This window comes from Protopterus annectens, chromosome 8.part0 (genome assembly GCF_019279795.1).
Source record: "Protopterus annectens isolate FY-2018-M chromosome 8.part0, PAN1.0, whole genome shotgun sequence".
Classification (NCBI taxonomy): Eukaryota; Metazoa; Chordata; order Ceratodontiformes; family Protopteridae; genus Protopterus; species Protopterus annectens.
Window position 1 is genome coordinate 531,473,325 of NC_056741.1, and position 12,497 is coordinate 531,485,821.

At 38.9% G+C, this 12,497-nt stretch overlaps 1 protein-coding gene across 1 annotated transcript in view; it reads left to right on the forward strand.

Annotated features, from left to right (window-relative positions):
* Positions 1 to 5,540, forward strand: part of CERS2 (ceramide synthase 2) — a 1,576,758-nt gene extending 1,571,218 nt beyond the window's left edge. Inside the window, exon 12 of the mRNA XM_044080039.1 lies at positions 3,197 to 5,540. Within this exon, the coding sequence (XP_043935974.1) occupies positions 3,197 to 3,325 (129 nt within the window). The 3' untranslated portion in view covers positions 3,326 to 5,540. The remainder of the gene's footprint in view (positions 1 to 3,196) is intronic.
* Positions 5,541 to 12,497: the final 6,957 nt, after the last annotated feature.

Consider the following 12,497-nt stretch of genomic DNA (forward strand, 5'->3'; position numbering starts at 1 on the left):
ATTTCAACACTGGGCTTCTCTTCACTCCCCCAGCCCCAGTTCAGGAAATGCACACACATGCCTTGGACGAGGCATGGGGGCCTATACAGACACCCAACGAGTACAGGGCAGATGGCAGTCAGCATTACTAAAGGAGCACCTTACAATGAAAGAAATGAGAGTCCTCATCCAAGCTCTTAAAGTCTTTTTACATCACTGGAAACCAGATACCCTACAAATGTTCACAGAAAACAGAATAGTAAAGTGATATGTAAACAAACATGAAGATCTTACCAATTGTTCTGATTGGCACAGAAAGCCTGGGACATTGCCACCCAGAAAAAACATGTCACTCACAGCCACATACATCCCAACACTGGTCTCTGTGCCTGCAGTCCAGGTAATGGCATACTAATCCACACAAAGCAAGAGAGGAGGAGTTTCAGTTAAAAAAGGGCAATTGTTCTTGGGACAAACCTGATTCATCACCGTACTGAAACCATTCCAAGAGAAAAGGATAATTTAAAAACTTAAAGAATAGCAGATTTACAAAAAAGGCTATGCACAAGTAAGTACAAACATGCTTAAGATGGAGCTTATAGAGGAGTCAAAAACCAAGTGGAGCAGCCTACTAGTGCTTTTTCTAAAAGCCTGAGGGGACAGTCAAGTTCTGTTATGATTTTAGGAGATTAAACAGCATTGCAAAGTGTGGGAGCTTGTGACGCTCCTGCACTGGCCCAGTAATAAAGGAGTGTCAATCCTCACCACTGGCAACAGTGGGGTACATGCACACTGGGACAATAAGTACACACACACTGAAATATTTTTCCCTTAAGAGCACACAGAGACCACAGTCAGTCTGGGGCCTGGTTTCTTTCTCTCTCCAGATCCCAATAAGACTCCCCAGTGGCACAGCTTAGAGTTGAGATCTCCACTAAGTGGCCAAGATAAGACCTCCGGTACCCTCTCTGTCCAACCAGTGCTTCGTGTCCCTGCCCATGTAGCTGACGCGCACACACGCACATACACCTGGGGAAGGCTGGCACAGGTTTACTAGCTATGCCCCTTCTGCCCACACTATAAGGTAGTTTTTACTGCCACCCACCACTGCTTATCAGCTACTGTAAGGCCCTTAAAGGGTGTCCAATCCTACTGTGTAATGATACTGTTCAAATGGTAGTCTGACCAAGAGCAAGGCTATTTAGGAGTGGCCTGTACAGTGTCACCAAATACATATGCAGGTACTCTAAGATCTTAAATATGTGTCTCAAATATCCGCCACAAAGATAGGTTTAAATATATTTAATAACGAATAATAAAAGAACAAGACAATACTAAATATGTATTCACAGTGATTTCAGCATTCAAAACCACAGGAAATATTTAAAACAGTAGTAGCAGGACAGTCTCAAATACAGAAAACATTTAAACTAATCTTTACTTTATTCCTAACTATATCTAAAGAGAGTTACTGTGCCGTAAAGTGGATGTTCTTGCTAGGTCCAAGACAAAATTCAAAATGCCCAGTCTTTCTCTGAGACTGTACTTAAATCAATACCGAGTATTACTGCTGGATTAACTTGGATGACATCAGTTTTTGTCACCTGACAAGTTCCCAAGCTAACCCCCCCCCCCCATTGTAGATTTGACATTTCCTTGTGAAAAATATGTAGCCTTCAGATGTTTGCAGTTGCTTGAAGACACAAAACAATGCAGAAGGCACCCTGGTTCTAGACATCCTGTCTCCTTGCTGCATTGAAAATAATTTTATAGCACAATCATAAAACAATTTCATTTAAACTTATTTTCTTGAAGTTTTCCAAGTTAACTGTGTATGTTTCAGTTTCTACTATTAAAACATATACATTTGCACAGGTATATAGTTTATATATATTTCTGTTCTTTTCCAATAGGGTACACTGGACACATCCTTGAGGCTCAGTACTGTACAAACCCTGTCACACTTCTGTACCAATAGTTTAATATACACATAACGTATAGTTCTAATACATTTGACAACACAAGCATTTGCATCATGCTGGTATTCACAAATGACATAACTATTTACAAAATTCCAAATAGCTGGGCAAGGCAGTGTCACAGAGCTATCCGTTAACTAACAGAAACATTGGGGGAGTCCAAGATTCATGACCACATTAGCTGAGATTGACCGGTACTGACAAATCCATCTAACAGCTGAAACCAGGAAAACTGCAGTCTTTTTTTGCTATTCTAGTACATTGTCCTTTTTTGGATTACATGATACCCCTATGACCTTTCATAGATTAATGAACAGAGTTCTAAAGCCCTTTGTCATATTTATCACCACTTTATTGCCGTAATAAACTGTGCAGATCAGGGCTTCCATGTAGCTATGGTACAAGGCTACATTACAGTCTCTGAGACAAAGCCAGGTTGTGGTCAGTGTCCCCAAGAGCAAGTTAAGCATGACAGTGTAGAAAAGGATCTGTTGGGAAAGTGTTTACTTGCCCTGGGAAAAATTTGCCATTTGGGTATTTTGTTTTCACGATTTTCTTCTCGCAAAATGAAATTCGATGATATGGCCTTTTGAAAATTAGATCCGTAATGTATAATGTATGTAACTGGAAAGGTTGTTATGGTTTGTTTTCTTTTATATTAATATGCATTTGCTTATGACTTGGGTGATAATTACATAAAGGTGTTTAACAAATAGGAAACTAGACTATAGTGGCTGAAACTGGTGGTGGTGTCTTTCACCTACAATGAAATTATAGCAGTGAATGATTCCATAAGATCAAAGTTTGCAGTCCTGTAGAAGAAACTGAGCCAGGAATTCACATATCACTTAACAGTACACAAGAAAGACAAGATGTGCTATTTAGCCATTCAGATGGAGCTTGTCTTTTAGCTTTAAAGCCCAAAATCAGCTGTTTGCTGAAAAACCTAAATCAGACATGGTTTAAGGAGTGTCATTTATATCTGCAGCACTGAAATTTTCTTTTTAGAAATGTATTTAATATGTTGGATAAGGTCAGACAGTATTTAATTTCTGAGTCCACTATTTTATTGATTGCGCATGTGTTCTGTCAGATTAATATGACTGTGTTCTGCAGAACTCCAATTTTAAAACAGCAAGGAGTTTCATAAGTGCTTTACAGAAACAATCCTTTTGTGAAGTTTGACACGAGTACAGTTTTGTATAGCAGTACTACATTTAACTCTGTTATTCTTACAGGTGATAGAAGATGAGAGGAGTGATAGGGAAGAAACAGACATCTCAGAAGATGAAGATGAAGTAAAGAAAAATGGGCCACTTTCTAATGGTCACACGGTACTGAACAACAATCACCGGAAAACAGACTGATGGACATAGTGTTACGGAGGGGACCCTGACTCCTGGAAGGTCCTATGTAACGAGGGAATTTTTGTTTACTCTGCAATACAGTGAACAAGATAGGAGACAAAACTGAATATAAACTCTAAATTAATTACATACTTAAAAGAAAGTAACAGTTTCAGCTGGTATTTGGACATACAGAAAATACTTTGTGGATATTTGGAACAGTGTTGTGGAAAGTGTTTGTTAGCCACTTACATGCTAACATAGAGTAAAGGACAGATTTTTACTGTAAAGCCCTGAGCATTTGCTTTTAGTATTCTATCTTTAAAAGCAGTAATGTTGCAGTGGATTTTCAGTATGAAAAACAAAGGAGATTCATACTGCTCTCTGTTGCATGCAGTTCCACATTTCAAAATTTTGATTTTTTTCCATCACTAAATGCACTTTGAGCTGCCAAACCCAAACTGTAAACAGTCTGCAGCAGACATCATTGCTGTCCTCAGTGGAGGTCTGTCAGGCTGTTGATGCCTTTATTGTAGTGTGCCTTTAAAATGTCATGTTTTCTGATCTTTCCTTTCCCTTTCTCCATTATCCAATCATCTTAATGGAAGTACAGGAACATTAATATTCAAGAAGTATGATTTCTTTAAATTGACAAAAAATAATCTACTAGAGTGGTCAGGTAGTTTGTATTGAGCCATGCTGGTGGCAGTTCTTAGCATTCTAGACTCCGCATACTGTGTAGGTATCAATGTTTGTAGGAGACATTGCAGCTCACTACATTTGCTTATGGATGGTCAAGGACTTTGGCTTCATGTTGTGTTTATTATTTGTAGTGCAAGTAGAGGACTGGAAGGAGCATGGAGGTTTGGCAGAGATAGATGGAAAAATACAAGGTACCTGTGATAGTAACAAATCTAACTATATGAATCTCCTGGTTTCAGATTGAAGTTTTACTAAAGTGACCAGTTAAATTTGCAAATATAAGAAGTCAGAATTAAGTTTCAAGTATTAAACTACTGTATAAAATGTAACATGAAAAGGTGGTGTGCATGGAGTATGATTTTATTCTGATTGCTTAAGTAACCTTTTAATAATGGCTTGTTTACAGGACACCGTTTTCAGTAATTTTCTAAAAGTGCAAGGAAAAGAACTGAATCTGTAAACATTTTCCTTTCAGCTATTTTGAAAATAGCTGCAATTTAAGGGATGTATTAAGGTCTACAGGTTTCTTAGCTGCAGACAGAATACAAAAACCTTCTCGATTAATTGTTACGTTAGACTAGTACTTTTTATTCATTTCAGATAATCACCTCTTCCTAAACATTTCATGTATGAAATTTCAAAGGACTGTGTGATCCAGCTGGTAAGGTAATATATAGTACCATAACACATTGTGTGTTACAAAAATAGAAGCAAGATTTTCTTGTGGATGTACTTTATTCCTAAACATTTTAATACATAATATCAGTTAAGTGATTTAGAAGGAAAAAGTCATTCCATTTTACTAACTTATTACTTGAATGAAGAATGAAAAATATTCAGCTTTTGTAAAGCTGTTTATTTTAACAGAATTCACCAATTCAGCAACCAGTAAATTCAGGCATCACAAAGTACTACTAGTCAAATTAAATAAAAAAAGGCAGCAGGACTGATGCTGGAGTAATTGCTTTTTATTTTAGATGAAAACAATGTTTCAGGAATTAATCAAAAAAGATGTACCTGAAACTGTTTTCCACTGCAATAAAAGTGTTTGCTATGGTATCAGAATTGTCACTCCCTGAGTTAAATATATTTACTCTTCAGGCTGCAGTGCCCTACAGTATAGAAACAATTGTTTTTCTTGAAAAATTATATATTTTCATCTCCAAGGTAGTATGAACTTTAGTATGTGAGGATGAAGTGGGACAAAACATTTCAATAATTGCATTCACTTGATTATATTTGTATGTTATTTTTCAAGATTTGATTTTAAATTTAATTTTGATTGTGGTTTCGATGATATTGAATTGCTGTTTGAAGTAATTGGTAATTATGGACAGACACACTTACATTTTATATAGGTTTCTGTATATGTGAACTGTAATAGGTAATAACGGAATGATTTCTAGAAATCCATTTTCTTCATGCTCTCACAGTATTGTTAATGTATAAACTGCCCCGGGGAAACTGGTTTTATCTATTTTTTGTTTTCAGAACAGTTTCTTAAATCAGTGTAATAAAAGAAGCAGTACAGGAATTTGTTTGCGCTGAGCTGTTGTCTTGCCTTGTGTAGCAGTACTTCTAACTTTTATATCGAATTTTTGAGGCTTTTGTGCCTGTTATATTAGCATCTCTGTTAAGTGGCATGCATCTGTTTTAGTGGTCTTTTCTCTCCATTCACCATCACCTTGTTCTCTTGTTAATCTTGGCATTTTGACTCCCGCTGATCTGCCCAGTGACTTTCCAAGGTTATCAATCCCTTTGCAAGCTTGATTTCAAATGCTTCTCTAAATATGTATTATAATGTTTTGTCAAGTACTGCAGTCTTGATCAAGAACTAGGAGCAAGAGGTTCTGGAGCATCCACAGTCTAATTTTCGTTAAAATTGTAGTTACAGGTTCAAACTGTGGCTGATAGTATATGGAGTATAAATAAGGGTTAATAATGCTTTAAGAAAAAACACAATTGTAGACTTCGCACTTAAGGTCCAGCTTCACAGCAAATTCCAACACCAAGAAACAGACAATCCAGACCACCAGGCTGATGAACAGTAGTTTGATAAAATGCTGTAGGTTAGGTCTTTCAGGTTTAAAACCCTTCAGACATCATACAAAACTTATGAACACCTTTTAAAATACACGGCAGGCATTCAAAGACTCAAGAAAAAGCCGCCCTCTTTTTTAAAAAAAGGCTTAATGGGAATAACACCATTCAGGCCAGGTGCTCTATCAGCACCCAGACTAATTATCCATCTAGTTTCACTGCATTCTGTTATATTTCTCAAACCACCCACCCCCCATGGTTGGTTGAATAACCTGCAAAACCTTAAAAGAAAATACGTGCCCAGGGTACTGCTTTACATGCTAATACAGAGCATTATGTATATTAGCAGTATATTTAGCTGAAATATGTTGTAACACCCTGTCTTTCAATCTACAGTTCATTTTGCCAACATAAAATGAACAACATTGTATACAGTCAGCCAAGTATATAATATTGCTAGTCAATCAGCATATTGTTTCAGTGAATAGATCTTTCCAGATAGTGGATGGATAAATGTGTTGTCTAAAAGAATGGCAAGCTTTGCAATGTCTACAATGGAATGTCCCTTTGTCGACCCTTGATAGGTTTCCTAACCCCCTGTTGATCTGTACAAAGCTAATCCTTTAAGTTCTTACTACGTTTGAAACAAAATGTGGGTTCCTGAGTTATTAATGCCTTCACTCTATCGTCTGTTAAGATTTTCCAATTTTGACAAATAATGTCACATATGCCTCCCACGTTATTACTATAATTCAGGGTAACTCGTACGGGCTGCCTGCTTGTACCAGTCTCCCTGTCATGCCACCTGTACATTTACAGAAAACCAGGGTTTTGCTTTATTCAGCCTCTCTTCTTTACTTTTATTAAATGCCCACTGTATTGTATTCTGGTTGTATCCCCTTGCTTTTAAGTTCACCATCAATTCTGCAGACTTCTCTCTGTGTCATCATTGGTATATAACCTAGATGTTTGAAAAAATTGTCCCTGAGTAATATTGTTAAATATATGTCTGGGGTGCATACTGTCATAGGCTAGGAGAGTATTTCTCCAGCATTCCTTCCTATATAACACAGTCTCAATCCATTTCTCTGTTTTTTTCATCACCTGGACATCTAGGAAATCTAAACTTGTATCCGAGAGTGGAATACTAAACCTCAAGAAATCAGTGGTGCTTTCCAGGTAGATAAGACTCCTAGAGCCGTTCCTGTGTCCCTGTCCAAAGCAGGAAGACATTGTCTGCAAAATGGACATAGTAACTTGGGTACCCCCTCCATAAATGATTTGCCTTAAATATTGCTTGGTCCTCCCAATATGCCAACACTATGCTGGCATATGAATTTGCGCAGGGGGTGCACTCTTAGGCAACCGAGTACATTTAACCCCCAAGTCAGTCAAATGGTTGAAACTTTTTTAAAAACTTGAGAAGATGATATTTCTAAGTTTTTGAACACAAAAAATAAGCATCTTTTTCATAACATGAATTAGGAACAACGCCAAGCATTAAGGACACTTATAGAGAATAAGAATATCATAATAAGACCTGCTGACAAGGGAGGGGCAGTTGTAGTCGTGAATAGTGAATTCTATCATAACAGTGTTCTTATGTTGCAGAAAAAACAAAATCCAGCCCAAGTGAATAAAATAGAAACTAAATCCCAGTAGCTGGCAGAAGCATACAATGAAGAAAAATCAAACTCTCAAATATATAAAAAAAAACATAACGATTTATTAGCACACAAACCCATAAGCGCTTTCATGACTCCAAAAGACTGCTTCCTCAGACAATTTCAAATATCAAAGAACCTTTTTAACGTTTAAAAAACACATCACGACACTCGCCAATAAATATTTTTAAAGTAACATATACATTATAAAGTACTCTCTCATACATATGAAACAGTATATTCAACAATGCATATAATTAAGCACCGGGCATTATGACAATATTTCAACAGCGTGTGTATTAAAATATAAATATGCACAGTTTAAATGTTTATTCAGCCTTATATTTATGGCTAGTTTTGTTTTCTTACCTTTTTATTGTATAGAATTAGTGAGCTTAATTTTTAATATTGCTGTAACTTTAGTATAGACAATGTTTTTTCAGTCTGAGTGCTGATAGAGCACCTGGTCTGAATGGTATTCCTATTAAGCCTTTTTTAAAAAAGAGGAGGGCTTTTTATTGAGTCTTTGATTGGCTGTCATGTATTTTAAAAGGTGTTCATAACCTTTGTATGATGTCTGAAGTAGTGTTTTAAACCTGAAAGCACTAACCTACTACATTTTATCAAACTACTGATGTTCTTCGTGTTTCACTGTTGCAGTCATTACTTTTGGGGTAATCTGCTGGCAGGTTGCCCTCAGTTGGCCTGATTAACAAAGTCTTGGGTCCTGCGTCGGTTGCTGTCCCTTCTTCCATGATGTCAGGTCGTCAGGGGTATAAAATATGCAGCCAACGCCATTTTCATCAGACTTTCTTGCCGTTCGGTGCCCAAAGCAGAAGCAGTTTGCAAGTACCAGTCGGCCGACTCCTGAAATTTTCGTTTTCGCTTTTCAAAACCGAAGTCTTCAACCTAAAGCGAAGTACCCCGTTGGGGAAACTTTTTCTTGCTCCTTACCGATGTCAGTAAAAGTTAATAATTGTATTACTTGTGGAAGCAAATACCTCGCAAAGATTTTCATTTGTACTGTATTCCTTGCCTAGGCCCTGACCACAACGTGTCTTGCTGTCGGTTTTGTGCAAAATTTAATCAACGCACTATTAAGCGTCTGTATATTTTTGCATCAGAATATTTTGGCTCAAGATTTAACTATCCAGAAATGTCTGTTAGCATTCCAACTACTGAAATGCACAAAAAACGCAAATAAAAAGACAGAGAGACTGGCGAGGTCCAAAACCGACAACGAAGCTTCTCCCAAGCCAGTCGCCGGTGCTCAGTGTGGCGCTTTCTCACCCCCTGATAAGCCGCTACTTTTGATTCACAGGCTTCTACTGAGACCCATTTGGAGTCCGGTATGCCGCGAGACACTTTAAGTATTGAACCCGTGGATGTCTCTACCATAGATGGGTCTGGAACCGCTGAGCAGGCACCGGCTTCTGAGGGTGTTTTCAGGCCTAAAGATTTGTATATTAAACCAACGCCATCTTCAAAACCTAGGCCAAAATCAACTTCTGTGTCTAAAAAAATGATACTTGGGCCACGTGCTCAGGTCCCTATGCCTAAAAAACAAATGATCAAAATGGCTGAGGATTTAATTACCTTGATCAGGGGTTCACATCCCCCTCCTGCTAAGAGGCTTAGGCAAGGCACTGACTATGAATCATCAGATCAGGTTTCTATTTCTTCTGATCAGGAATTATGTATTCCACCTTATGAGGACTCTGATGCAGAAGATTCCATCACTTCTGCTTCTCCTCCTGAGGATTTTTCTTTTGGAGAAACTTTGGATACCTTAAGAGAACACTTTCACTGGGAGAGTCAGGATTTCTCAGAATCTAAAAAGAGGCTTAGGGATTTCCTCCTTCTTCCTCAGCATAGGCCATTGGCTCTACCTCCTGTTCTAGACATTGTTGTTGTTGATTTCTCAGAATCTAGCATGGCTCCTGATTCCCTGCCTCTGGCTCCTAGTAAGCCACACAGAATATTACAGGGTTCTTGACTCCCACAAATTACTTTTTAAAAACCCTACTGCTGACCCTGAAACCATTTCTCAGGGTCCCAAGGGCATTAAGGCTTCTGCTAAAAATCCTACCCCTTCTGATAGAGACTCCAGGGCGCTGGATAGATGGGGTAAGAAGGTTTACATGTCTGCAATCTTGGCAATCAGGGCTTTAAACTGTCAATTTCATATGCTTAAATATCAGCAGCATGTCATGGGCTTACTTAAACAGAAAATTGTTGATTTCTGACTGTATGGAAAATAGAGTTGCAGGATTTATTGCGTTCAGCTGAACAAGTTGGAAAGCATACTTTGCAATGTGGTTTTGATTCCTTGGAGGCCTCTTGCAGGGCCGCTGTTAACTGTATCTGTGGTAAGAAGGCATGCTTGGCTCAAGGAGCAAAATCTGCCTAATCATGTTAAAGCAAAATTGTTGGATGCTCCTTTACAACAGGACAGTCTATTTGGTAATAAGGCAGAAGAAGTTTTGAAAAAGATGGAAGATAAAGCTAAATCTAGCAAACTGTAAAAGATTTTCTACAAGTGCAGCCACCCAGCTTCAGTAGGCACTGGCCTACTAAGAATTGGTCCTTTCCAGTACCCACCAGAGACGCTCAGGTCAAACACTGACACTCCAAAGGCTCCAGGTTTCAGTCACAAGGAACTTACAGAGCAAAACAATGGAGTGCCTCCACCTCCAAATCTGGAAGTAACAAGGCATCTTCCTACAGTAAACAGTCTCAATGACTTTCCTCTGCAATCACCAAGCACTTATCTTTTGGCAGCCCCTTTAGGGGGAAAACTGGCAGTTCATGCATGAAACTGGCAACTAATTACCCAGAACAAGTGGGTTTTAAATATAGTATCCCAGGGATACAAATTTCATTTCCACACATTGCCAATCCCAAACGGATAGCCAGATCTGCCTCCCAAGTCAGTGGGCAGAGGCCCAGAAACAAGTTATGTCCCTCATGAATATGGGGGCTATTCAACCAGTACCAGAAAATGAAAAGGGACAAGGTTTTTATTCAAGACTTTTCCTGGTACCCAGAAAAGACAAATCATGGCATCCAGTTCTGGACTTATCCATTCTAAATACATTTCTGGACATTCCAAAATTCAAAATGCTAACTCTACAACAGTTACTGCCTATGCTAGGCAAGGATGCCTGGTTGGTAACTCTAGACGTAAAAGAGGCTTACCTGCATATCCCAATCAGGGAATCTTGCAAGAAGATACCTCTGCTTCAAAGCAGGCTTTTTGCATTACCAGTTCTCTGCACTGCCCTTTGGCTTATCTACTGCACCCAGGGTCTTCACAAAGTGCCTGGCACCAGTAATTGCATTTTGCAGACAAACATTCAAATTTATCCTTACCTGGACAATTGTCTAATTCAGGCAGAAAACAAGGACACTCTTTTTAAAGCATCTGGCGGTTGTAAAAAGGCTTCTAACTTGTCTAGGGTACACCATAAACGAAAAGAAATCACAACTGGTACTCTCTCAAATAATTACATTCCTGGGTGCAAGCTTGAATACAACTGCCCAGATGACTTACCTCACGCCAGAAAAACAAATTCAACTGATGACTGACTTCAAACAAGTGGCCACAAAAACCCAGCTATCTGCAAGACAATTCTGCAGGCCTTTGGGTTCATGGCTTCCTGCATTCTAATAATTCCATATGCAAGACTGCATATGAGGAAACTTCTGTGGTACCTAAAAGGCTTATGGAGGCAACATTGTCACAGCCTGGAAACAATGAATCTGATATTGTTAATCCTAGTTCATTCCCTACGCATGGGTATCTGTTCCGACCTTGGAACCGAGCTGGCCATTTTCCAAGCTCGCGTTGGCTTCAAACTCTCGAGCTAAACTCTTGCCCACAACCCCCCTCTCCCTGTTACCCCAGATTTCATTTGCCACGTTGCCGTTCGGTCGTGTCAAGGTGCTTCTCTTGAGCCAAGTACAGTTATTTGTTGTATAATAGTCATTTGTATTACCTTTCTGTCAGGTTTCTATTTCGTTGTCTCCTATCGCATCTAGTGACCATTTTTTCTTGAGGTTTTCTTCTCTCTTCTCTCCCTTTTTACTGCGAGGTATTCTCCCCTTTCCATCATTGGTAATCTTTCTTTTTCATACCTTCGGGTATTCTTTTGTACCATTGCTGGTACTTTTCCACTATCTAATTTTGTAATTAATAAATTATATATAATATTTATTTATATATATATATATATATATATATATATATATATATAAAATCATGGCAGATAAAGGTAGTCCGGGCTTTAAACTATGTTCTGGTTGTGGACACACAGTACCCACTTTATTGTTTGGGGGTGTCCCACTTATCTGTTAAACCGCCCTGTACTATCTGTGAAAACTTTTCAAACAGAACTTTGTTGCAAAGGAAAAACAAGTTGCTGCTAAAGGGACTTTTAAATCTCCCTTTTCAGTGGCTATTTCTGGGTCTGAGGCCTCAATCCCTCCTAGAGCCCAAAAGAAAATCTTGGATGTTCCTACCAAGGCTAAGTCTTTGCCTTCGTCCTCGGCTGGGGACTCCCGCCAACCAAAATCTAAAAAGGCTAAAGTTTCGGCCCCGGAGCTCACTCAGCCCCAGTGCTTTCGGTGCCTAGACCTTCGACACCATGGCCTTTTAGCTCCATTAGTGCTCTTGGCTCCATCTTCTCCTGCAGCTTTCACTATATCGGCACCAAGGGGCTCCTTGGTTCAGACTGTTACCACTGTATCGGCACCGACCGTTCAGTCGGCGCAGACCTTGACCACGT